The sequence below is a fragment of the Tenebrio molitor genome, chromosome 5 (assembly GCF_963966145.1).
Source record: "Tenebrio molitor chromosome 5, icTenMoli1.1, whole genome shotgun sequence".
In the NCBI taxonomy this organism is placed as follows: Eukaryota; Metazoa; Arthropoda; class Insecta; order Coleoptera; family Tenebrionidae; genus Tenebrio; species Tenebrio molitor.
In genome coordinates, this window is record NC_091050.1 from 12867315 (window position 1) to 12895240 (window position 27926).

General features: G+C 41.4%; 2 protein-coding genes across 3 annotated transcripts in view; both read right to left on the minus strand.

Annotated features, from left to right (window-relative positions):
- Positions 1 to 358: 358 nt before the first annotated feature.
- The window catches only part of LOC138130936 (carboxypeptidase N subunit 2-like), a 38492-nt gene continuing 10924 nt past the window's right edge, over positions 359 to 27926 (minus strand). Inside the window, exons 2-4 of the mRNA XM_069047652.1 lie at positions 4088 to 4688; positions 2969 to 3740; positions 359 to 2548 (exon numbers count right to left, since the gene is read on the minus strand). Of these exons, the coding sequence (XP_068903753.1) occupies positions 2163 to 2548; positions 2969 to 3740; positions 4088 to 4687 (1758 nt within the window). The 5' untranslated portion in view covers position 4688 and the 3' untranslated portion in view covers positions 359 to 2162. The remainder of the gene's footprint in view (positions 2549 to 2968; positions 3741 to 4087; positions 4689 to 27926) is intronic.
- On the minus strand, positions 18745 to 20838 carry LOC138131252 (uncharacterized protein DDB_G0286299-like). 2 transcript variants are annotated; one of them, XM_069048149.1, is made up of 2 exons: positions 19837 to 20838; positions 18745 to 19806 (listed from the first exon to the last, which is right to left on the minus strand). In XM_069048149.1, the coding sequence occupies exons 1-2, from the start codon at positions 20773 to 20775 to the stop codon at positions 18976 to 18978; spliced, it is 1770 nt and encodes a 589-aa protein (XP_068904250.1). In that variant the 5' UTR covers positions 20776 to 20838; the 3' UTR covers positions 18745 to 18975. The 2 variants fall into 2 exon arrangements, with proteins under 2 accessions (XP_068904250.1, XP_068904249.1); XM_069048148.1 differs by having other exon boundaries at positions 18745 to 20838.

The following is a 27926-nucleotide window of genomic DNA, read 5'->3' on the forward strand; positions in this document are numbered from 1 at the left end:
GGCGGAGTTCCTTAGACGAGATACAAAGTCGCACGCTTGCGGGCTTACGAGCTTTCCAGCGGTTTCGTCTGTTCCTACGCCAAAGCTTTACGCATTCTCCATTTTTGCCAAATCAAATTAAAGCTCACCCAAGCGAACAGACGTCTTCATCGTAATTACGACGCACCTGCATCAAAAAATCATGCTTGACCCCAGTGATGGAGTGTAATAATGAAGGCGGCCTAATAAATTATGCAATCAAAAGTTTTATAAGATTTTTGTGCCTTTTCATCATTCCATCTTAGCGGATCTTAATTAGACGTAAAAAAGTTATTAGGCCACAACAAGCGGACACGGGGCTCGTAAAAATGAAACAAGCTTTATGAAACATTAATTTTAATTTAATTAACAATCTTACATAATTTGTACAGTGCGGTTCTCCATAAATATACGATATACCATCTAAAATAATATAATTGTAAAAGCTAATGTAGAAAAAATCACACGTTAACTTAGAGTTAAGTACGCAAGTACAAGACGAGAAAGCCGACAGAACATCCACTGGTCCAGCCAATCAAGACGGCTCGCTGCGTTTATTCCAACAGTACCAAAAAAATCGATTTGGTACAGTCCGAGAAATCACAAATGATTCTACAATTCAAAACAGGAATCGGAATTTTGGGACAAATGGTACATCCCAGGGAGCGTCTCGGAGTTTGGTACAAATTGAAAATCAAAATTTTGTGTTTTGCGCTGTAAAAAATCCAAAATGAGTAAAAATTACTTCTGATTAGTGTCACAAATTTTTTTATCGCATCTAGACGCTACGTGAATTTTTTCAGATTTTTTAGATGACGTTTAGATTTTTTTTAAGTGTTACTACAGCTCGCAACAATAGCTTGGCACATGGCTGATGGATATTGAGTGTACCGTACCTACCATCCTAGCCATATCCTTGTCTAACAGGGACTCTCTCGTTTCCTCTTCTGCGCATTTTTGTCAAGCTGTAAGCGGGTACGAATCTGTAAGTTACGCAAAATTGGAATATTTCGCGGCCCTCTCGCGTCAAACTGAGACAAGCGGCTTTTTGTACGAACTTTTGTCTTCAAAAAAGATTCTACAGGGTTTATTAGTTGTGTAGCAGGATTTTCGACAGGGGATTAAAAAATACAGGGTGTTTTTGAAATGCGTGCACTAATTTTAACCACGAGCTACTGGCTTCATGTAGAACTCGGAAAAAATATCTAAAAAATTCTATAATGAATAAAATGACATTACTTTTAGTCTTCTACGTTGTCAAACAACCTCGTAGGTAAAATTTCGGCACATTTTAAAAATACACCCTGTATATCATATTTTATAAAACGTACACCAACGCAGTTTCCTTGTTTGAAAGCATATTTCCTATAGGTTATTTCGCAATGGCATATATTTTATAAAACATTATATACAGGGTGTATTTTTAAAATGTGCCGAAATTTTACCTACGAGGTTGTAGAACAACGTAGAAAACTAAAAGCAATTTTAAAAAATTGTAGCTCAAAAAATGTCATTTTATTTTTTGACAGAATTTTTTAAATATTTTTTCCGACTTCTACATGAAGCCAGTAGCTCGTGTTTAAAATTTGTGCACGCATTCCAAAAACACCCTGTATATAAATTGTCGGGACATTTCCTCCAGTGCAAATGGATTTGTGCCAGTTATTTTTTTTTGTAGTGTTGGACTTGGTGCAAGTAATATGATTCGACTGGACAACATCCTAAACGAGTAGAAAAGATAGGCCGTATAAAAATTATAGAGTCGTTGTTCAAAATTACATCTTACAAAATATCCATCTCCTTTAATTTAGCACGTCCAATTCACAGCTCGTTTTCTTCGAAACTATACGGAAAATGCCCTTCCGGAAGGAAGACAGAATCAAAAGCCCCCGGCAGCGCCCTGTAATTTGGCTAAGGCCGACGTAATCACAATAAACTTTTGTTAAACTGAAGCAGGGCCGTTAGCCGGGCAATTTGCGCGGGTCCAGACGCAATCACGTCGCCAAAATCAAAAATAATATTTACAAAACCGGCCTCGCCGACACAAACACAAGCGACTCGTCCTTTGTCGAGCGACGACCAAAACGACATCACCCTTTGAACCGAATCACGTTCTCGGCGTCAACAGCGTCCTTTTTCACCTCTCAGGTCCCGTTGGTGATTGCGTGTTCCTTTTTTATTTCGTCGATCGTGGAAACGGACAGTTTCCTCTCGCCGCCCTCCAACGGAAACTTAAAGCTCAGCTCCCGCTCGTCGCAGAACAGCGGACTGTGGTTGTCGAAGATGGAGTCGCCGTCCATGGCCAGCTTGTCCTCGTGGGTGTAGTACTTGGCGGCGTGGCGGCGCGAGTACAACAACACCCCCAGGATGCCCACCACCGTCAGCAGCAGCAGCGACACGGAGGTGCCGGCCGCGATCAGCCCCAGCTGCCCGTCCTCGCCGAGCAGGTAGAAGTTGGCGTCGCCGGAGCCCTGGCTGGGGACGGTGCACCAGGTCAACTCGCTCATTCGCACCACGCCCAGCTTCCGACCTTCAACACAACCGGTGCAAGAAAATAAACACACGCGCAATGGCAAAACAAAGAGAATCTCGTAAAGAAAAAACCTGTAGCTGTGCTTTTTGTAAATACGATGACTCGCAGGAAATAACGTGCAAACAAACAACCTGCAAGAATTTTTTTCTGGTGACTTGAAGCAGAACTGTCAACAGATCATTCTTCTTGTCAAGAAAATAAATTATCAAGCTTACATCCGTACATGACAAAATAAAAATTATTTATTTTTCTTTGCGGTTAAAATTAATGACTTTGATGTCATAAGAGCTACTGACTTTCATATGTTGAGTGGTGACGAAGAATACGGCCGCCCATCCAAACACTGACCGCGCGCGACGTTGCTTAGCTTCCCTGATCGGATTATAATTTCGGACGAATTTATTTTTTTAGTTTTACCTTTGAGGTTGTAGGGATGGGCGCACTGGAGACTCCTGACGGCGACGCTCCTGTTGACCCTTTCGAGGAGCGGCACGATGTGGCACAAGTCGCAGAACCAAGGATTTCCGTGGAGCTTGAAGGAGGTCAAGCGGTCGAGCTTGTCCAAGACGTCCTTGTCCAGGCCGCGGAATTTGTTCCCGCTCAGATCCAGTTCAGCGAGGTTCTCCGGAAGGACGTCGACGTGGAGGACGGAGATGTGGTTGTCCGCCAGATCCAGGACCTCGACGGTGCGGGGAAAGACGGGATGCGGCAGGTCAACGATGCCGCAGTCGGCCAGATGAAGCTCCTTTATCTCCAAGTTATTTAACAATGTTTTCAAGGTGTGAACGCTTAAGTGATTTCCATTCAGCGCCAAAACCTCCAAAGTGCCAGCAACAGGTTCGAGCAAGCCGTTTTCGGGATTTTCGAACTTATTGTGACTCAAGTCCAATTCGGTGAGATTATGTAGATTGTGGAAAGCGTTGCGGGGTATTTTCGCAACGCCGTTGCGTGCGAGGTTCAGTCTTTTCAGTTCTTGTTGATTGAGGAACGTTGAGCTTTTGATGGCGGTGATGCGGTTGCCGTCGAGCTTGAGGTGGCGGAGATTGGCGAGCGGGGCGAACTCGTCGGAGGACACCGACGGCAGCTCGTTGTCACCCAGGTCCAGGTGGTTCAGATACGGCAACAACTCGTACACTTGCTTATCGATTTTGGTTAGACCGCAAGAACGGCATTCCAGAGATTGCAGCTCCTGAAACATTTCCAGCGGGTGAGGACGCGGCGAGCTCGATACAGCTAATGCGTTCGGCGGGGATGTCTTACCGGGATGTTTGTACGCTTTAAATTATGTTAAACAGGCTGGGGACCGAGTGCCACTAACTTTAAAATTATCAAATAGGCGTACGCCGCCAAAGTGGTTGCTGATCCGCGCAAATTGGTTTCGACGAGCAAACACCACACCCGAAAACTCTACAAGGATTTTTCGCGAGAGATTAATTAGCGCCGAGTCAACGTCGCAAGACGTCGCCGCCGCCGCCGCCGCTAATTCCACTCAAAAACCCCTTTGAATCGTAAATATCCAATAAAACCCGTAATTACCTTCACGTCTTCGAAAACGACCGGATTCAGTTCCTTCAAGTTGTTTCCGCTCAATTTCAGCACTCTGAGCTTGCCGATCTCGAGAAAAATTCGCGGCATCAGCTCCGTGATCCTGTTCCTCTGGATCGACAAAACCTTGAGCTCCTGCAGGTAGCGGAACGTGCCGCTCGGCAACGAGTTGATTCTGTTGTCGTCCAAGTACAGTTCCTTCAGTCTCAAGAGCCCTCTGAAGTTGTGGTCCAGAGGCTGGGTGATGTTGTTTTGGGACAAGTCGAGCACGTCGAGCTTGCCCAAGGTCAAGAAGAAGTGCATCCCCAACTGGGGAATGTTCGACCGGGTGATGTGAATCTCCTCCAGGTTCTTGTAGCTGTGGAAGACCGGACTCATGGTCAGCTGGTTCATGTTGTCTTCCGGGGCGGTGATCTTCAACACTTCCGTATCCAGGGTCATGTTGAAGGCGAGGGGGCCGACGATGCCGCCCTCTGTGCAGGCGACGACATTGCGGCCCTTGTTGTCGAGGTAGCAAGCGCACTGCGAGGGGCACAAAGCGGACAGGGAGCGACACAGGGACGCCAGGAACAATAGTCGTCTCAGAGACATGCTGGAACAAAGAGAAGTTGCGCTTAGACGAATTAATAACTGAGATAAAGACGCGTTTTGTTTGGTGCGAGGCAGGAAAATTTCGGACGACCGGCAAGGAGCGTTTCGTCCTTCGGCCAGCTCAGCATCTTCATACGGCGACATTATTTTTAACAATAGGGTAAATTTACGATATCCTGATGATATCCGACGGTGCAGTCGGCCGGTTCCAGACGAAGTCTCGGTGTAAATGGTCTCGTTGCAGGCGAGGCACGAACACAATGGCAATATCGGAGCATCTTGTTATTCCCATACTCTCCCGTCTGACGGCTTAATAATGCCATTACATTTTTAAGCGCTCTAACACATTTTACAACTCTAATGAAATCAAGACCTGAGCACCTGACGATAATTTATGGAAATGGAATCCCACTGTTGGCGCAATAAATTACCAGGTTAAAAGGTTATCTCAAGAACTCATTGTCGTGTCCTACTCCAGGGCATCATTTTTAGTCTAGCGATTTAAAAACTTTTTTTCTAGTAACTTTTAACAATGGGGTTTCGAAAATGTATCTTTAGACGTATTTCCAGAAATTCATAAAATGGAAGAATTTATAACGGCTTGAAAAAAAAATCAAAATGATATAGTCGGAACGTTATAGATGTGGATTGGGGACTTGTCGTTAAGTTGGCACTACCAGAAAAAGTAACTAGGGGCGCGCTTATAAGGTATTTATGACAGATTTCTCACTAACGTACAGTTCAATCATAAATTTTAAGCGACCTTGAGTTTGACAGTCCACATCTAAAAGGTTTTTACAATAGGTAGACCTCTTCAAAACCGGAAAGGAAAATTTTCATCAGTGACGGCGCTTAAACATAATTACGGCAATAAAAAAATTCTTAATAAAATATTTCTAGAGATTTTTAATTTGTTTATTTTTTTTACCACACCCGCCCCTGAATCGCCGCTACTGGCGCCAGTATATATAGAAAGAACTGTTTTCTTCCTAGTCGACACAATATTATAAAAACACACTACAAATTGTCATTGCCTCAATTCAAAGACACAACGGATATCCCTTAAAATTACAAAATCAACTCGTCCGACAACTTTTCGAGTTCTCTGCGCTTTTTTATCGCTGTCTTGTTTTTTCTTTGGTCTACAAAAACTTCAATCGTGTTTTTTTCAAAATTATGTTTTTCAAAATGGTTGCCATAATATTTCAGTGCATGCTGAGGGCTAAGAATCAAATCAAATTTAAACACCAAATAAGATTTTTTTTTAAGTTTTTTCCACTTTTCTCGAAAACTAAGAGAGTTACGGGACGACTGTGACACATCAAAAGAAGCGTCTTGAAGAGGGGAATCCAACAATGTAAAGTTCAAAGAAATACGATACTTAGTAAGGGAGCAATGGTCAATAGAATCTCCAAATTTAAACACCAGGAGATTTTTTTAAGTTTTCTTAATTTTTGTCTAAAACTAAGGAAATTACGGGGTGGCCGTTATACAACAAAAGAAGTGCCTTGAAGGGAGGAATCCAATAGTGTAAAACTAAATGGAATGCGATACTTAATAAGGGAGCACTGGTCAATCGAATCCGCAAATTTAAATACCAAATAAGAAGTTTTCAAAAGTTATTTTTCATTTTTCTCGAAAACTAAGAGAGTTATGGGACGACTGTTAGATATCAAAAGACGCGTCTTGAAGAGAGGAATCCAACAGTGTAAAGTTCATAGAAATACGATACTTAGTAAGGGAGCAGTGGTCAATAGAATTCCCAAATTTAAACACCGAGAGTTTTTTTTAAGTTTTTTTAATTTTTCTCGAAAACTATGGGAATTACGGGGTGACCGTTATACAAAAAAAGAAGCGCCTGGAAGGCAGCAATCCAATAGTGTAAAACTAACTAGAATACGGTACTTAATAAGGAAGCAATGGTCAATCGAATCCGCAAATTTAAACACCAAATAAGAATTGTTTTAAAGTTTTCTTAATTTTGCTCGAAAACTAAGAGACTTACGGGACGACTGTTGATATCAAAAGAAGCGTCTTGAAGAGAGGAATCCAACAATGTAAATTTGAAAGGAATACGGTACTTAGCAAAGGAGAAATGGTCAATAGAATTCCCAAATTTAAACACCAAGAATTTTTTTAAGTTTTCTTCATTTTTCTCGAAAACTAAGGGAATTACGGGGTGACCGTTATACAAAAAAAGAAGCGTCTTGAAGGGAGGAATCCAATAGTGTAAAACTAATTGGAATACGATACTTAAGAAGGGCATGTCTATCGAATCCGCAAATTTAAACACCAAATAAGAATTTTTTGTTTTAGGTTTTTTTTCATTTTTCTCGAAAACTAAGAGAGTTACGGGGTGACTGTTACACATTAAAAGAAGCACCTTGAAAATAGGAATCCAACAGTGTAAAGTTCAAAAGAATACGATACTTAGTAAGGGAGCAATGGTCAATAGAATTCCCAAATTTAAACACCAAGAATTTTTTTAAGTTTTCTTCATTGTTCTCGAAATCTAAAGGAATTACGGGGTGACCATTATACAACAAAAGAAGCGCCTTGAAGGGAGCAATCCAATAGTGTAAAGCTAAATGGAATACGATACTTGAGAAGGGAGCAATGGTCTATCGAATCCGCGAATTTAAACACCAAATAGGAATTTTTTTTGAACTTATTTTCATTTTTCTCGAAAACTAAGAGAGTTACGGGACGATTGTTCACGTCAAAAGAAGCGTCTTGAAAATAGGAATCCAACAGTGTAAAGTTCAAAGAAATACGGCACTTAGTAAGGAAGCAATGGTCAATTGAATCCCCAAATTTAAACATCAAGAGTTTTTTTTGTTTTCTTAATTTTTCTCGAAAACTAAGAGAATTACGGGGTGACCGTTATACAAAAAAAGAAGCGCCTTGAAGGGAGGAATCCAATAGTGTAAAACTAAATGGAATACGATACTTAAGGAGGGAGCAATGGTCTATCGAATCCGCAAATTTAAACACAAAATAAGAATATTTTTTTAGGTTTTTTTTATTTTTCTCGAAAACTAAGAGAGTTACGGGGTGACTGTTACACATCAAAAGAAGCACCTTGAAAAGAGGAATCCAACAGTGTAAATTTCAAAGGAATACGATACTTGGTAAGGGAGCAATGGTCAATAGAATTCCCAAATTTAAACACCAAGATTTTTTTAAAGTTTTCTTCATTTTTCTCGAAAACTAAAGGAATTACGGGGTGACCATTATACAACAAAAGAAGCGCCTTGAAGGGAGCAATCCAATAGTGTAAAACTAAATGGAATACGATACTTAAGAAAGGAGCAATGGTCTATCGAATCCGCAAATTGAAACACCAAATAAAAAAATTTTGTTTTAGGTTTTTTTCATTTTTCTCGAAAACTAAGAGAGTGACGGGGTGACTGTTACACATTAAAAGAAGCACCTTGAAAAGAGGAATCGAACAGTGTAAAGTTCAAAGGAATACAATACTTAGTAAGGGAGCAATGGTCAATAGAATTCCCAAATTTAAACACCAAGATTTTTTTAAAGTTTTCTTCATTTTTCTCGAAAACTAAAGGAATTACGGGATGACCATTATACAACAAAAGAAGCGCCTTGAAGGGAGCAATCCAATAGTGTAAAACTAAATGGAATACGAAAGGAGCAATGGTCTATCGAATCCGCAAATTTAAACACCAAATAAGAATTTTTTGATTTTTTTTTTCATTTTTCTCCAAAACTAAGAGAGTTACGGGACAACTATTCACGTCAAAAGAAGCGTCTTGAAAAGAGGAATATATCAGTGTAAAGTTCAAAGAAATACGACACTTAGTAAGGGAGCCATGGTCAATAGAATCTCCAAATTTAAACAGTGTTTAAGTGTTTTTTTTTAAGTTTTCTTCATTTTTCTCGAAAACTAAGGAAATTACGGGGTGACCGTTATAAAACAAAAAAAAGCGTCTTGAAGAGAGGAATCCAACAGTGTAAAACTAGGTGGAATACGATACTTAGTAAGGGAGCAATGGTTAATCGAATCCGCAAATTTTAACACAAAGTAAGAACTTTTTTTTCAAGTTTTCTTCATTTTTCTTAAAAACTAAGAGGGCTACGGGGCGACTGTTATACAACAAAACAAGTGTCTTGACGAGAGGAATCCAACACTGTAAAGTTCAATGGAATATGATACTTAGTAAGGGAGCAATGGTCAATCGAATCGGCAAATTTAAATTAAAAAAAAACATCCTGTTGTGGCGTGGAATAACAGCTTAATTCCCAGAAAGCATTTATTAAGTGGTCTTGGGAAATGTCCAGACGCTAACGACTGGGTCAAATAAATCTAAATAAATACTGGTCCGGTGTATCGGGCCGGAGCATTCCTGATTTTTCACTTTGGGCGTCATAAATCTCCCGTCGACATAATCCTGCAGCCGACTCTGATAAGTTTTCCGTCAGGACATAAAACTAACAAAAGGACGAGTGCGCCCCCGGAACTGAAATGAAATAGCACCGCTAATCTGGAGACTTAATCAAGATGAATTTTGAGATGCTAATGGAATTTCGCGCCTCCGGTTTTATCATAATTCAGATCGCTTCGAACACCGGATTCCGCCGAATCACGACTTAAATATCCTCCAGACCAGTCTGCACTTCCTGAGGATGTACCAGGGCGGATTCGGAAGTCGAATCAATTGGCACAACAGCCCTTTACATCAACACACCTCGACCAACCCCCAAACGACCAGTCTGTTATTAGTGTAAAGTTGCCGTCGGCTGTTTTTTCGGCCTCCATTTTGTAGCCCAAAGTTCGAAAATGTTGGCAAATAGGAATTCATAAATCTGTCAGGAACATTGCGGCGCAAATGGGCACTCCATTATGTCAGCCTGGGGCAAAAAGTCCGGTCAAAAGGATCGGGTTCGCCAAACCAAAAATGAGTCAATTAACTTTCTTTATTAATTTCCTGACAAAGCTTAAACGATCGGGAAGGTAATTAACGCGACCAGATCTATTAGTCCACGGTATTTAGCTTAATAGAGTCGAAGCTCGAGCTTCGCTACTGGGTTTAAACAAGCTTCGAGCTTTTTATTTACTCCTAAATATTGATTCTCCCCGCTTCGGGAAAAAGCACAAAAAAGAGTCACTTTGGAAGTTTCGCAGTTAATGAAGCCTCGAGAATGGAAATTTAGACGCTCATTGGCTCCGGTTAATTGTCAATTTTTCTATTATGTCCTGTTTACGGTGTCGGAAATAAAGCGAATTTATCAGCAACCGTGTCACGACCAAGTTATTTACAATCAATATAACACGGGATTATTGTTGTCGGAAGCGCACTGTTATTATAAGTCATCTGCAGGTTTCCGGCGATCGATTCGCACTTGCATGCCGGTCCCGGAGTCGCCACCGCCAAACCAGTCCTGAGGGTCGTCCTGGCAGGAAAATGCTTCCGGTTAAGCGAGTGTTTAACTTGGGTAAAAAGTATAAAAGGGCAAAGAACAAAGAGTCCGACCGGTTCGGTGCGTCGACATAATCCGGTGCGTTGCCCGGATTGTCTCCGGCGAAAGCGTTTTTTCCGGGGACGCAACGAAATTTCATGTGGCGTCTCCCCGTCCGTTTGATGTGCGTCTCATGTAATACACAATTAGGTGATCCCCGGAGTCGGGACTTCAAAGCTCGAGCAGCCCCCACCGCTTAAGTGTTCCAGCAAAGTTAATCGAAAATTAACGAGTGCATAATTAATAATATCTCGCGAGCGGAAACTTGAAGTGTGTATTGCTTTATTCTAAGACTCCGTAAAGACCGCAACATTGTGGCAAGTTGTAATCATATTATCGCGCCTCTTTCCTGTGTATTCTTGCTAATGGTAACACCGCTCCAGAAGAACCGCTTCTTTACTCTCCCCTAATCGCTTTACGACGAGACGACGCGATAATTTAGGTAGTTTGGTTACTCGGAAAATGCGCACCCTCCGAATCAATGATTAGTCAAAGAACGACAAGAATAACAACCTCGTTAGGGCTCCCAGAAACATGTCGGAAGCTCCAACATCAACAAACAACAGTTGTTGTCGCGAGCGCTTTCCGAAACAATAAAACTGGATTCTTTGCCGAGTGATTTGGGGTAGCACCCCCACCCTTGGATGTCGTGGGAGTAATATTCATAGGTAGATGTTCTGTCATGCATGCGTAATGTATTCGGTGACATGAGCCATATAAACAATGCTAATGCTAATAAATGTCTGTCGCCGTAACAGGACTCGTCCTGGGGGTTGAACAAGCGATCGCGCGCTAATCTCCGCTATTTCAGGATTTTTCAGGAGGGATTAGCCACCCCGTTGGCGCAACACTGCGAACCACCCCGACCCCATCGAGGAGTGAATAATGTGGTGACAGTCGCGCTTAACCCTGACCATAAATGGTAATTAGATGAAGTCTGAAGTTATAAAATATGCGCTATCTTGTTTTCATCAAGAGGTAATTTAAACTTAAACTGCTCCATTATACTCGAGCGCCATTATAATTAACATACAGTCCTCCAGGACGACCGCAGGACTCGTCGAACGGCGCGCTTAATTGAACACGAGACAAAAAACACCGAACTATGCGAGAATTAATTTGTTTATCTGCGGGAGCGCAGGCCCAGGGGGGCGCTTCCAATTGATAAAGCTTCCGCTTTCCATTAATCAGGCATTTAATAACGGCGCCGGATGACGACTGGATTAAGCACGAGGACCGGCTCGAGTCCTTGCAGGACCCTCTAATACGCACTTCTCGGCATTAGCCGCCAGTATTGAATTAAACGGACGGACCGAAGCTTCGGGATCTGGCCGGCCGTTAATCGGGATTTTCGGGACGCTTTAGGTCGATTCGCATGTTTCAAGTAATCCTCATAAATTTTGCAAGGACGAATCGACGCGAAAATATCGGGGCGACCTTGATCCAACGTTACACATGAAATGTGGCCTTCGTGTTTTCATTAAAAACTTGTCCAGTATTTATTTTGTATCTACTTTTTGCGATTATCATCTGCGATGTCCGGTGGCCTATTAGACATTTATTCATCACTTTCGCTGTTGTATTAGACATTTCTTCATCATTTTCGCTGTTGCTATCGATTATATGGACGTTCATTTTCTTATTATGCACCAAATAAGCACCAGAAATACGCGATACAACACTTTTCGTTTGTTTTTAGTCGGTTTACTCGGTTTTGTCGGTTTCGTTGTTCACTTACTAAACAGATAGCGCCACAGTCAGCGTCCGAAAAAGTGCGTACGAAAAAGAGTTACTTTTCGTCCGCTTGGGAGTACGTAAAATTACCTTTTTCATTATTGTTTGAAGTTGGGACTTTTCTTCCAGCGAACCGAAATTCGTTCAGCAGTTGTAAATGATCTATCGGAGGAAAAAACTTATAGCGTGTAAGAATTAAATTTCAGCTCATTATTGGACTAATAAGCTCTTGTTATCTTAATGCGATATAAATTGTCCTGGAAAAAGTTTCCCCCAAATGCGCCCCCATTTTTTGCACGGCATTCGGTAATGAATTAAAAATTCAAAGGTTCTTGGCCGCCGCAACAGCTTGTCCAGCCGGCCTTGAAAAATGGTCCAGATGCAGCAGGAATTTGTTTCCATTGCCAGGTGACGCGTTCCAGGTTGTAATCCAGAGAGTGATTTACATCCGCACAACATTCGCCTTTTTATTCATTACTCGGAGCGCCGTTTCGGCATGATTCATCTGCATCGTTCCGCAGGTCAGGACTGGAAATATGTCTGGAGCAATCAAGACGCCGCCTGTCAGGCGACACGTTTACAATCATTTTACAGGAGTCGGGGTGACGTTTTGCTTTTTTATTGTTTATCGGGATCAGATCCGACGCAATTTCCGCGATCCACTTTAAATAAACCTCGCATCCGCCATCTGCATTGACAGCACGTCCAATAAGCCCCGGTTTAAAATTGAGAAAAAACGGGGGTCCCCCGGGATGCGTCGATATCGGCAGTTTCATTAAATCTGCCCCGGATCGTTAATTATCCGGCCAAAAAATTAATAAGGGGAGGTGGAAAAGTTTGCCGAGCTTGTTTACCGATCCAGATTGATGGAGACGAGTCCCGGTTCCGACCAACTTCCCCCTGTTAATTAATTTCGCATTAATGAGAGTCGAATCGCCATGTCCGATATGCCGTTCCATGACGAACATGCATGTCCTGGCTGTGACACGTGACGCTGCTTTTACCTGACTTCCGGAAAGCAACTGTTGTTTCCGGATTATGTGTCCCATGAATTATTGAATCTGTTCTGTTTAAATGCAAGCGGCGTCGATGCTGGACTAACTCCTCTCTGATGAGGATAACACGGGTTTAATGATCGTTTTAGCAGCGGACGTGACGAAAAACGCAGATGCGCGGAGGCTGCACCATTCTAATGCACCGACGGACGTCCTGCAGCAACGCAATTGCTTGTTCAGGTTGAGGTGGGTCAACAAGATGGAGCTCTATCACATTTTCAACGACATATAGAAAGAAGTAGAGGTGTTGGATTTTCTCGTGGGCTATGAGTCATATCTGCGCAATCGGGCTCAAGTATTAGGCGCTACAGTTTTCATTTACAGATTTTTCACTGGTTTATCGCTCCGTCGTCGCGCAGATAATTCCAAGGTCACAGCCCATGACAGAATCCAACACCTCTAACTTGGGTAATTTTGTAATTTATCTTCACTTATTACAAAAGAAAAAATGTATACTTTTTTGCAAACTTTCGTTGAGCTTTTCAAAAATTTCTAATCAAAATTTATTGATAGTTGGACGCACTTTATCTGGCGGCCACCCATCCAAATACTAACCGCGGCCAGCATTGCTTAACTTATTTTCTCGAATGATAATTAGTGCTTTCCCCGTTATAATGGTGCTGTATTATTTACTATTATTTTTAGCATAGATTTTATTCTTTTTTTTGCATTTTCTCTGGTTCCTGTTTCAGTTTCTCTGTGGATGCAAAATGTAGGGGTTAGAGTGGCGGTACAGCACGTTGTATAATAATAAAGCTAAATTATTGATCAGCTTTTCAAACACAATATGTATAACGGATTTAAACCTAATTTAACAGAACATACACGAGCTAATTATTTAGTCAGGTGGAACAAAGCCTATTGTCCAGCCTCCGGATGATTTTTCCGCCGCCGCTGGCCAACTAAATCGAGATAAATCTAAATTTCATAAACCGGAACCTAATGGACATCAAAGTTGTATAAACCGTGGGCTCGCAAATTGTCCCAAACTTCTTCGCCTCGAATTATCCGTCCGCTTCCTTTATAAATCAAGCAATGTGGAGCATCAATTACCCGAAGTAATTTGGGAACGGTCTAATTCGGATAATCAACCATCAAGTGAAATTACACCGATACAAACTGGACATAACACAATCCATTAGGAGTTGAGTGGAAATTTGGACATTTTTCAAAACTCCACTTCAATGCAAGAACGATCTGTTTATAATTTTCAGTGACGAGTGGAGATTTGGAGATTTTTGAAATCTCCATTTCAACGACAACGATTTGTTTGGAGATTTTTCAAAACTCCACGTCAATGGAAGAACGATTTGTTTATCATTTTTGGTGTGGAGTGGAGATTTGGAGATTTTTGAAAACTCCACTTCAACGACAGAACGAATTGTTTTTACTTTCTGCTGTCAAGTGCAAATTTGGAGATTTTTCAAAACTCCTGTTCCACGCAAGAATGATGTGTTCTTAATTTCTACTATCGAGTGCAAATTTGGAGATTTTTGAAAACTCCACTTCAATGGAAGAACGATTTGTTTATCATTTTTGGTGTGGAGTGGAGATTTGGACATTTTTGAAAACTCCAGTTCAACGCCAGAACGATTTGTTTTTACTTTCTAATTTGGAGATTTCTACTGTGGAGTGTGAATTTGGAGATTTTTCGAAACTCCTGTTCCACGGAAGAATGATGTGTTTATAATTTCCACTGTCGAGTGCAAATTTGAAGATTTTTCATAACTCCACGTCAACGCAAGAATGATCTGTTTATAATTTTCAGTGACGAGTGGAGATTTGGACATTTTTGAAAACTCCAGTTCAACGCCAGAACGATTTGTTTTTACTTTCTGCTGTCAAGTGCAAATTTGGAGATTTCTACTGTGGAGTGTGAATTTGGAGATTTTTCAAAACTCCACTTCAACGGCAGAACGGTTTGTTTTTAATTTCTACTATGGAGTGCAAATTTGGAGATTTTTCAAAACTCCACTTCAATGGAAGAACGATTTGTTTATCATTTTTGGTGTGGAGTGGAGATTTGGACATTTTTGAAAACTCCAGTTCAACGCCAGAACGATTTGTTTTTACTTTCTGCTGTCAAGTGCAAATTTGGAGATTTCTACTGTGGAGTGTGAATTTGGAGATTTTTCAAAACTCCTGTTCCACGCAAGAACCATCTGTTTATAATTTTCAGTGACGAGTGGAGATTTGGAGATTTTTGAAAACTCCACTTCAACGGCAGAACGGTTTGTTTTTAATTTCTACTATGGAGTGCAAATTTGGAGATTTTTCAAAACTCCACTTCAATGGAAGAACGATTTGTTTATCATTTTTGGTGTGGAGTGGAGATTTGGACATTTTTGAAAACTCCAGTTCAACGCCAGAACGATTTGTTTTTACTTTCTGCTGTCAAGTGCAAATTTGGAGATTTCTACTGTGGAGTGTGAATTTGGAGATTTTTCGAAACTCCTGTTCCACGGAAGAATGATGTGTTTATAATTTCCACTGTCGAGTGCAAATTTGAAGATTTTTCATAACTCCACGTCAACGCAAGAATGATCTGTTTATAATTTTCAGTGACGAGTGGAGATTTGGAGATTTTTGAAAACTCCACTTCAACGGCAGAACGATTTGCTTTTAATTTCTACTATCAAGTGCAAATTTGGAGATTTTTGAAAACTCCACTTCAATGGAAGAACGATTTGTTTATCATTTTTGGTGTGGAGTGGAGATTTGGACATTTTTGAAAACTCCAGTTGAACGCCAGAACGATTTGTTTTTACTTTCTGCTGTCAAGTGCAAATTTGGAGATTTCTACTGTGGAGTGTGAATTTGGAGATTTTTCAAAACTCCACTTCAATGGAAGAACGATTTGTTTATAATTTTTGGTGTGGAGTGAAGATTTGGAGATTTTTGAAAACTCCACATCAACGCCAGAACGATTTGTTTTTACTTTCTGCTGTCAAGTGCAAATTTGGAATTTTTTCAAAACTCCTTTTCCACGTAAAAATTATGTGTTTTTAATTTCTACTATCGAGGGTAAATTTGGAGACTTTTCAAAACTCCACTTCAAGGCAAGAACGCTCTGTTTGTTTATAATTTTTGGTGTCAAATGGAGCTTTAGAAATTTTTGGAAACTCCCTGCACAAGCAAGATAAAACATTTTCAACTTTAATTCCATTGTTATGCAGACTTCCACTGAAATGGGAACAGCTCACCTGCTCCATTGTTCGCCACCGGAAGTGCTCAATTTCATTTCGCTATTTTTAATTCGCCTGTTCGACGAAATAAATTGTGGTGTCGTTGGCAAAAAACCGCGATCCTGAGAAGAAGTGCAACTGGTGCACTGCACCTCCATAATTTACACACTGGACTAGCTATTAACGCCACATCGAGGCCCCAATTCGCTCTATTGTTTCCATGCAGTGCAGCAGGACAAATTCCATTACGCGTCGAAAGTAATGGAAACGTTAATTTCGCCGAGTCCTTGCGAACTTTCAGGATGAATGTTTGCAGCGATTTTCTCCTGGATATGTTTCGCTGCTCCTGACGTGTTCGCGATGAAAGCTCTGGACGCTTTTCTTCCGGGATAAACAACACAAGAACTGTACCGGAAGCTGGAAAGTGAGTCCCGTTCTGGAGGGAAATGACATCCCGATCCTGCGAAACGGGAAATTTAAAAACCGATAATTTATGGTCCCCCGGGAAGATCGTTTAATTATAATTTGCAAGACGTGTCGGTGGGAAGAGTGGAAAAGTGATGGGCGGTGATATATACCGGTATCACGACAATAATTCATTGTTGCTGTGTCTGTTGGCAACTCATCATTCTCCAGATAAATTACTAGCGAATTGTGAGTGTAGCTCTGTTAGCAGTAGACAACCTGAGATATAATAGCTTTGTCTCGAACCGATCTAATTAATTAGCGCCGCCCCCGTGGACAAAGACCAAAGCGAACGCCGAATCGAAAAAAGCGCACATTTTTAATGGGCCAACCTGTGCGCGACATCCCGGAGATCAAAGTGGATTTTGTATTTATTTTTTTAATGCCACTCTGACATGGGTCCCGGTGCTGATAACAGGAGGAGGACCGACAACAGCAAACGCAATAACAGGGAATGTTTTGTTAATGGCGGCGGTATTAAAAATGAAAAGCTCAGAGATCCAGGGAGCCGATCCGTGTTAAAAGCTGACAAACGCAAGAGGTCAATAGTTTTTGACTACTCAAAGAAAAATAAAACGAAAGGTGGAGGGTCATATGTAAAGTCGTTGTCCTGGAGGATTAAGGAGCGCTCAAGTAGGTGCGCTGATGCAGCCAGTCCTGAAAGCTTGTTAAGAATCGGTGCAGCGCTGCGTCCTGAAATGCAACAAATCCGGGAGAAAACAACCCGGAGGGTCGAATTTCGTCCGGCAATTTCACAATTCCGGGCGATTCGTCATGGAAGCTCTTGTTATAATTTTGTCCTTTTTGGGGGATGGCCATCAAAAGGAAGAATGTCATAATCGTGAAATAAATCGGGATGAGTATCCCTTCCGAGGTCCGGTCTTTCCCTTCAGGTAACCGTAACCATTAAAATGTAATCATGGGACCTCTCGACTCGCTCACTTTTCCACATATTCCTTTGAGACGGCGCTCAAAGGAAAATTGAATATGGCCACATCAGAGCCGCCATGGACGCCTAATCTAATTCGGCTGTCGGGAGCATTCTTGTCTGCACTCGGCTTGCATCTCCGACACACCACAACCGCGCTCTTAAGACCGCAATTTGCTTTTCCCGGACGGCTTTAACAGAAAAACAACGCGACTCGGGGGGAGAATCCGGAGCGAATCCGCCAATTCGGAAACGTCACCCGGAAATAAACCGTCCCATCAACATCGCACCAATAAGTTAAAGACGTGAAGACGGGGCTTCGTTACACTCGATTTCCTCTTCACTGCACTTTTGTGAGTGCACCGCAAACGCGTAAATATTGCACAAGCTGTTGTGCGGAGCAACAAATTAGCTAAGGAGCAATTACCGAAATACGTGCTTGCTTGTGTCGAAGTTACGACCGTTTAACATATGAGCGCAATTCTGCCGGAAACGGCGCAGATAAATCAACGTAATTAAAGGGATAAGTCAAAACGATACTCTCCCGGAAAAACTCCGGGGGCGCTGCAGCGATCCCGGAGATGTTATCGACGCACAGAAATCTTCATGCATAATGCATTATTTTGTCGATTTGTGATTTGTGTTGTGTAAACACGGCGTGTGCTTTTTGTGGAGTAAAAGGGCGGCACATTTGCAGATCTAATTTTAGACGCGAGGGGTGCCACAACCGGACATACAAGTTTTATTTCTCTCTCTTAGTGGAGGGAAATGGGTGGACTATTTTTAAATTTTAGAATATTGGAACGCGCAAAAAGTGGTCCTAACCGTGATACCCACAGTTCCAGTGGCGTACGAGTCATGGTTCACCCCGCACCGTTGAGGCCTACCTGGAATGTCAGTGGCGTCACGACGAGTCAGTCACTTGACAGAGTGAGCTTGTAACGAATTATTGGCGAGGGAAGTTAGTTGTTCTTGTTTTCTACAATTTTTTTCAAACTGACCAATCCAAAGCCTTCAAATTTACAAAAATAGGAATTCTTGTTGAAAAATTGTATTTTGCTGTTGTTCAAGTAAAAAGGAGGAAGTCTATATTTTTTGTTTTTGTTTGGTTAGATAATAAATAGGTTTCCAGAAGTTATACTGCAGAAGGCAATTTCATTTTGGCACTTCAAATCATTTCTGTTACTTCCCCGGCCTTGATTTATAAAAATCACCAATCAAAAATCTATTTATTTAAGAATGTTGTACTACAGTGTCAAGAACTCCAATTATTTTCTGATATATCAATCTCATGTCTACTTCTAACAACACAATAATTAAAAATGTTGAGTTACTGCTTCACCCAAGACTTCCCCTTTCTCACCTTCCGTTACGAAAGCTCTCGATCCCGTTTATTGAAAAATATGTTGCGGCAAAAATCCACCAAACCAACAATCTTTTCTAGTTCAGTCCGGCGTTCAGTTTCGGTACCGAGCGATGAACCACTGTCATCTTAACTTTCCCAGGTTGTGCTACTTTCTGTTTGGGACACTCCTTGAGACACTCCTTCGGATCTTTGGCAAGAGAAGTCGCACAAGGTCTGTTGGCCGCTTGCGCCGATCCACGCCGTTCCTGGCAATCCTTGCATTTGCAATCCACAGGCTTGACTTTTGTCCCAACCAACGAGTCATGCTTCTTCTCTGGTATGTCAGAGCCGAGAGCGTTCATTTTCGATCCTTTGCGACAGTCTTTGGACCGACCCCTCGCCAAATCGTCACTCGTCAAGTGCTTGTCTCTCACCGGAGGAGCGTCTTTGAATTCGCTCAACCCCCGCCGACAGTCTTTGGGGAGCGATGGACCCCTACCCATATCCGCCGACATCTTGTCCTTGAATGGAGGGATTTTATACAAGTCGCTCGTGTTCAGACCCCTCCGGCAATCTTTCGGCAACGGTTGAGGTTTTGCCTTGTCGGATGACTTTCTCGACGCGGGACTGTTTATTTTTGAGGTTTGGTCTGGTATGGGGGAAGCCTCGGGGAGGTGTTCTACTTCTGGTGTTACTCCTGGGGAGCCGACTCCTGCTGCAACTTGCCCGGTTACATCTACATCCTTAGCCTTATCAACCACACTTACATCTTTCGGCGGGGCTTCTGCTTCGGGCTCGGCTTCCGCTGGAGGCTCCGATTGTTCTGTTTGGGGTTCTGGAGCTGCTTCTTCTTTCGGTGGTTCTGGTTCGGGTTCCGGTTTTGGTTCGTCTTGCGGCGGCGCTTCAACCGGAGCCTCCGCTTTAGATTCATCTGCTTTGGACTCCCGTTTTGTACTTTCTGCTTGAGGTTCTTCTTTTATACTTTCTGCTTTAGATTCCTGTTTTGTGCTTTCTGCTTTAGATTCTCGTTTTGTACTGTCTGCTTTAGAATCCCGTTTTATACTTTCTGATTGAGATTCCCCTTTCATACTCTCTGCTTTCGATTCCCGTTTTGTACTTTCTGCTTGAGATTCCCCTTTCACACTTTCTGCTTTAGATTCTCGTCTTGAACTTTCTGCTAGAGGTTCCCCTATTACACTCTCTTGAAGTTCCTCTTTTACACTTTCTGCTTTAGATTCCCGTTTCGTACTTTCTGCTTGAGATTCCCCTTTCACACTCCCCTCTTTTGTACTCTCTGCTGGAGGTTCCCCCCCACTTTCTGCTTTAGCCTCCTCTTTCGGCGGTTCTGTGTTGGTACTCGCGCATGCACAAGACTTTAAAGGTTTCTCTTCTACAATAGTCGACTGTCGATTTAATTTATTACTAAGACTTGCGCGTAACTTTTCGTAAGTCTCAGCGCATCTGCACGGCCCCAAACCACTGTTTTCCACCACTCTCGGATCTGGAGCTGTTGTGTTAACTAAATCCTGTTGATTTTCACTGAGGCCAGTGGTAGTGCACGAACACGATCTAAAACCTTTGTCATCTTGCGTTCTCGATTTGAGCAATTCGTTTACGTTTTCAGCAGTGACAGTTGTACCGACGCTAGGCCAAGTGCACGTCGAGGTCTTGGATTTTCCGCCCTCACGACGTGCTTTCCTCTTTTCGATGTGGTTTTTCACGTTTTGGGTCACATTTGTGATTGCCGTTATGAGCATCTTCGTATTTTCGAGAAGATCTATAAGACTGTTATCCGGTTCCAATGGTACGACATCCAGTGTGGTAACGTTGGCGATGCCAGATCTACCAGATCTACCGGATCCATAAGGGCAAGAAGATCTCTGACACCCTGACATTAGATACTAGAATTTTGACACTCCGCTGACACTGCTTTGTCAAAGGAAAAAAAATCAACCGTCACAATTTCAGTTTAGAGAGTGACAAAGCCAACTTGCTCACCCCTGTGATGCGGGGTTGAAGGGTTGCGGATTGTTAGCCGCGAACAAGAGAAAAAGTTGTAGCCTATTTTGTTGGCGTTTCGAGTCATTAAATTTAATCGCGAATAAACGAATTAATTATTCCTGCTGATGATGGTTTACAGGGGATTCGCCGCACACTAGAAAAGTTCGAAAGGGCTTTATTAAATTACAAGCGCAAACTGACACATCCATTTAATTAACAATATTTCGAGTTAATTATGCGGATCGCTCTAGTAAAAAACAGATTATATCGTGGGGAATTAGAGTCGCGAGTGGCCCCCTATCGATTTATTAATTAAGTGTCGAAGTGGGGGTGATTAGAATAATCGGGTGCGAGAAGAGGGGGGTGGTTCAGACACCGGAGGTATGATCGTTGTAATTTGGATTGATGACCGTAAAACCCCGAGAACGCTGATGATTAATTAAAAAGCATTTAGGTAATGAAACGGGGAACGAAGGTGAGTTTTGCCGAAGGTTCGAACGGCCTTGGGAAGGGCAGGACGTCCGGTAAAACGTGCGAAGGTGGTTAATTGTTCCGGTCGGAGCGCTGGACCGGAGTCGGCGGTGGTGAGCACCAGACCAGAACAGATACCATGAAGATCGGCTATTTATTACGAGCCGGACCACATATTGACCCCGTGAATTATAAAGCATCTCCGGCCGCAGACCACTTCGGGATTTTATTACGTTAACCGCAAATAGAACAAGCAAAGAAGAAGAAAAACGAAAAGTCGACCTCACGGAAAATGATAAATGGTTAATGGACCCGCCGCATAAAGACGTCGATCGAGCCTGTTTTAACTTGGAAAATTTCCTGATTTATATCTAAACCGAGGAGAGTTTATGCAGACGGCGACCGCAAAAAAAAGGGAAAAACACAAATTCCGGGTCAATTTTTCATTTGGATATTCTCGTTTTTTCGTTTCTTTTAGTCGCGTTCATGCTCCGATGTTTAAGATCATTTTCTTTCGAAATTGAAGACGGGAAATGTATTTATTTTCATCAGAAACACTCGAAAGTCGATCAATCGACACGCGACACGAGTGTCTCCCCCTCGGAAAAATCCAATCCACATTTAATCAAGGTACCCCTTTGTGTCCTTAATTACCCTTTGATTGCTCTTGTCGCCACAGTGTCTAGTTTACTTTCATTGTGTGGTGCTTTGGCATTGCCCTACAAATCCCCCAAAACACTGCTTGAAAAGAAGCTTAAATTGTTTCTTTTCTATCACCTTTTAGAAGTGAAAACTTCTTTAGGCGCACCTCACACATTCCCGGGACGCGAATTAGTTTTCAACCGTCACGTCACACGCTCCGAGGTGAAAGGCTCACTCGAGTAACTTCGGGGGAACCGAGTTTAGCCGAGCGAGCGACAAACAATCAGCTGTGCGTCACTTCCAAACTTCTCTTGTACTTCTTTTCATATTTTACTACTTTTTTTTGGTTTCCCCTTTCACCACTCCTGGCCTATCAGGTACCTTTGCGGCCGGCTTGTTTTTTCCTCTCTTTTTCCTTGTGGTGCGGCGGGGCTCCGGGGTACTTTCCCCGGCCACCCACGCCCACCGTCTCTTCTCCTATCTCCTTTCTGGCGACACAACACGAATACAACACAACATCCATGGCCGGGATTTGAACCCTGCCGACCTCGCGGTGGCGTCGGAAGAAATACACACACACATCTATGGCCCAGCGGAGGTTCCTTCCTTGGAAAAAATCCTCCCCCTTCGGTGAGATTCGAACCCACTAGCGCCTGGACCGCGACCTCGGAGCACTGTCTCCGACAGCCATGCGGCCACCGAGCTACCTTATTTTACTACATTTAAAAATTGCGTTTCCTTTCCCTTCTCGCCTTTCCTCTCACAAAAATTCCAAGCTTACACTTTCCAAAACAAACAAAGAGAAAGATGTGAGCTTTCGCCGAATTTTCACTTATTGGAAAAATGTAACTACTGCTCCGTCAGCGCTCGCGGCGCCTGTCAACCCCGACAACTTCCTGATTGTTAACAATAATTCTCGAGCTGTCATCTGCGACGTCCCGTCTTTCCTCCGCCAACCCTCCTCGCAAAAATCCAATCACCACCCCCCACATTTAATCACATTTGCTCCTTTGTTGTCTTTAATTAGCCTTTGATCCCGCCGCGTGGCTGTTCTCGCCATCCGGTCCAAGTCTTGATCTTCAATAAATCCCACGACCGCGGCGGCGTGGCCGGGGGACGGTACAGTCTAGCCGCGGAAAATATTCGGCGATTTGCGAAAGCCGCCCCCGGCAGCGCCGGCACGATGAGGGACGGCGCTGTCGTCGACTCTGCATAAACGCGGTGATCGCCGCTTCTTCGGGGGCAATCGTAGACGTGACACAACACCGATCGGCGGCGCAAGTTGGCGAGATTAGGTGTCGGCCAAGAAAAGTTGGTCGCAACTTTGCTTTTAAATCTTGTAATTCCGGCCTGAAAGCTCGAGTGATTAACGACTGGAAATATGAAGGATATTTGTGGCAGAATTACGCCACAAAGCTGGTATCAAAGAAATTGTGTTTGTTTGAATGCGAGCCCTTTAATAAATTATTGCGTATGGAATACAATGAAACGGAGGCTCAAAGGACGTAAATAATCTGAAGAGAATTAAATGGGCCGCAACTCGATGAACATGATTACGGATGAATCATGGATTAAGCGAAATGATCCAGAGACTTTGTTCCACGTGAAAAAAACATGATGAATTCCAAGCCGGTTGTAAAATTTTTAACACAATTCCGTCATCACATTTTTGGTGAGAATTAATTCGAAGGAGAAGAGAAAGAGGCGACAATAGTTGCAAACATTTTGCATAATGTGTTGTGCGACACGATTTCATAAATTGAATGCACGCTTTTGCAATTCACTGAACATCTGTAAAATGATGAAAATCTTGTTTGTTAAAAGTTTAAAATACGAAGTTATGCTTTTTAGACGATCCTTCCACTTCACTTAACTCCCAGGAATCATAACAAACCTAGCAGAATTTTCCAATCTTATTATTCAACATCGCTCGAGCGTGTAACATGTTTTTTACTCAGTTTTCTTGTATCTCATTAAAAAGACATTAACGGGGTGTGCCAATCCAAAAAAATAAAAAAATGTTACAATTTCCTGTTCATTTCTTTTAGCAATTTTTCGAATGCTTATCTAACAACCCCAGGTAAAATCATTTGTTCTCTTATCTCTCTTATCAATACATAATTCCAACATTACGACACTCATTTGAATGTCAAAATGACATACCTTACCGCACTAAGCCACATTTACATTTTTTTTTCTTTCTCCTGTCGTTGTTTTAGAGTTCCTTTTTTAATTTATATTTTCTTCATATTTCCGCTTTTACGTTTTTTCCCTGAATCTTCAATTGAATTTTATTCCTTACTTCATATCGATCTTTTTTTGCCATCATGACTTCTAAATTTTACTAATTTCTATTTCTTATATTTCTTCAAGTTCTTCCAATGTTTAATTCTCTATTTACTTGTTTCTAAGACCATACTAGTCCTTCTTCACATCATACAGGGTGTTTTTGAAAGTTGTGCAGAAAATTTAACCACGAGCTACTGGCTTCATGTAGAACTCGGAAAAAATATTTAAAAAATTCTGTCAAAAAATAAAATGACATTTATTTTTTGAGCTTCAATTTTTTTAAATTGCTTTTAGTATTCTACGTTGTCCCACAACGTCGTAGGTAAAATTTCGGCACATTTTAAAAATACACCCTGTATATCATATTTTATAAAACGTACAACAATGCGGTTTCCTTGTTTTAAAGCATATTTCTTATAGGTTACTTCGCATCACCCTGTATATTTTCCTTCTCGCTCCTAAATTTTATATATTCTCATCTCTTTTTATTATTTTTTAACTCTTTGCAATCATAATTTTCTTCTTCCTACTATTCGAACCTCTCTCGTCCTGCAGAATCCACTATCCGTTACTTTCTCTGCTTCACTTGAAGGTGGGCAGTATGTTGGGGATTATTCTTTTAGTACGCTTCAAGGTTCCCTATTTTTTTTTTCTAAATTTTTTCAGATTCGTTTGTTCACCCCGCAATAGATTTTGATTTTTTCTCTGCTACTTCGACACAGCACCAATAAAATTCTCACAAAATAAGACCCTAAATCTTGAGTCCTTCCCGAGATAATGAGACGAATTCCTGGACCCCACATCCTAGTCACGATTTCCTTGCATTAATGGCTCGAATAACTTTTCATTACTCCAACTGACTTAGCAAAGTCTGAAACTATTAATCCACCGAACGGTCCCATAAATTCCGCTCGAGCTGGAACAACGAATTAATTTTTCGACGTTTCCTCCAAAGAATTTGCCGTTCCAATAACAACATCTGCACGTTGCCATCGACATCCTAATCGATCTGAAGAACAAATAACTCTGTTCCCGGTCGAGAATCGTAAACCCTTGGTAGCGATTGCCGAAAACCTTCCCTCAACTCCTTTTGCAAATTTATGAAAAAGCTGAGGAGCAAATCGAAGTCCTCGGCCGTATTGTTGATTTTTAATCCGGCGGCCGATCTCCTTATCCCAACAAATCTCGGCCCTCCACATAAAAAGAGATCGAGTTTGGCGCATTCTTCGCCGCTTTCTCTTCTGCCGACTGAGAGATAGCTTTTTTCCTGATCAGAACTTAATTTGCCGTGGGTTGTTGAAACGGAACCAGTAAAACCGCTTATGGAAATGCGATTAAATTAATACTTGCCGCACTTGAATCTCTGCAACTACATCTCTCTTCGGCTCCGCAAATATTGTCCCAGCAAACAGTTCCGCTCCGATGTTTATTCTGGTGTCGTTGCAACGGGGGATGGATGTTTCAGATTTATTGGGGCATTGCAGGTGCGCCCTTCCGGACAAAAATACACAAACGGGTGGTTTGCAGTTTGGTCGCGAACGGAGGGTCGGGGGCGCGTCGGCGTACCAGAAAAAATCAAGCAATCAGAACGCGATTAAAAACGAATTAATGCAGATTTGATTTGAGGGAAAACGCACTGCTTGTTTTCGATGGCCGGGATACACCGGCGGAATTACGACTGCGAAAGCAGATAAAGAGATCAGCGCTTGTGATTCCATTTTTAATTTTGCGTTCTCGGGGCCGCAAAATTTAAAATAATAAGCGCAAATGCTGCCGGATGCATGATTATCCGCCAATTGCAAGACTCAGTCAATGCTATTTAACACCTTCATGAAACACGTGATTGGTTTTTGGTCAACACATTTTCTCACTAATTTTTATCTAACGATTTTATTACCTGCACTATACAGAGTAATCAACAAGAAAACACAAGTGTGCTACCTCATCTTTTGTTTTATCAAAACGTCTATCTTAGCTTAATCGTACACGTGTGCATACTTGCTATACACAGTCGTTTTATTGGTTGCCTACCTCTCGAAAAATCTATTATTGATTCATGTATTTATTAAAGCATTAATGCGTTACCTTCAATAGTAAACCTTATTTTATCACTTATTCTGGAATAATTAATAATAACTATTTTCAAGGTTAACATCAATACTTTAAAACTGACGTTTGTTTGACATTTCACCGAAAAATCTGCTTACCAGTGGCGTCGCGTTTGGTAATCAAGCTAGTAAATTACCCATTCTTACGAATATAAAATGTTGCTGTTTTATAAATTTTCTCCATTATAATTATAATTCCAACGTCTTAAATTCATGAGGTATGATTTATTATAAAGCAGCGTTTGAACCACAAATTGTCTACGCCCATGCATTGAACGCTTATTTGCATATGATTCCGCTACGACGTGACCGATAATTTGCAACGCCTGCTCTGATTTGTTTTCTTTTTCATCACTTTTTACTTGGTATTTATTTCTTCCCTTTTGCAAAACTACTAAAAACATTTATGAGGCATTAAAAATGGTGGATGCGCCGGGAAATTATAAAATGAATAAAACCAAGGAAAGAATTTGTATTCTCTAAATTTGTAATTCAAAGTGCTTATCTATAAATTTTCAACTAAAATTCAGTTCTCTTAACTATTTCATAAAAAAATAAAAGGTAATACGAGTACCTAATCAATATTATTTTATAATTTACATTTTTACAAAAATTATCGTAAATGAATAAACAAACATGGTAAAGGTCGTAAAGATTTTCAAACACCGAAAAATTTAGTAATTTGATTAATTCATAAAAATTGCCTCTCAGAAAAAAGCAAAAAAAGTCTTTCTCTCAATCTGAATCGCAAAATTTCGATGTCAAAAAATCTTTCGACCATTGCAATAATAAATGCGGGGTGCTATTTGAAAAAAATAAGTTTTTGACATTTTTAGTTTGTTATATTTAAAAAATCGCAGTAGGCATATGCGACTAAGCACGTTATTGAGTAACCACTTAACAGATGCGGCAAACATTCAAGAATCAAACAGCGTCAATTATTTTAATTTATGTGCAACTATTTGGAAGGTACGAATTTTCGAAGGGACCCCTGCAGTTCGGAATTCTGGTAAAAAAAGTAAAAACGACCTGTGTAGATTTGATTCACAATTTAGCATAGAATCCAAAAATGAAATCAAACTAGGTAGGTTCCATTTAAAAAAACATAACTTTAGTGTTTTTATAATATTGGGACACCCTGTATATATACCGCAATATTTTTCGAATATGCAGTAGAAGCGTAGCTATCATCTAGAAAAAAGAAAAAGTTGATATCTTTAATAACAAACAAGTTATGGAGCTTTTTCGCAACTCTGGCCACTGTGTATGTTTAACTTGTCCGCTTATAACTAAAAAATTACTGAACAGATTTTGTTGAAGGTTTCACAAGCAGCTGGGGCGTTTCTTATACTTAAATTTTAATATACACACAATTCACTATCCTGGGAGGGAACGGAGTAGTTTCGACAAAAATGAAGTTATAATATTTTAATAATTAAATTAAAATTAAAATCTAGATGAAATCCACCGGAGTGAAGAGAAACCAACAGCGACTGAAATTTTGTAATTCGCTTATTTTGTTACTTTACCACTGA

Excerpts from the sequence above, each read along its gene's own strand:
- LOC138131252 (XM_069048148.1), bottom strand. The coding sequence starts at position 20,775 with ATGTCAGGGTGTCAGAGATCTTCTTGCCCTTATGGATCCGGTAGATCT.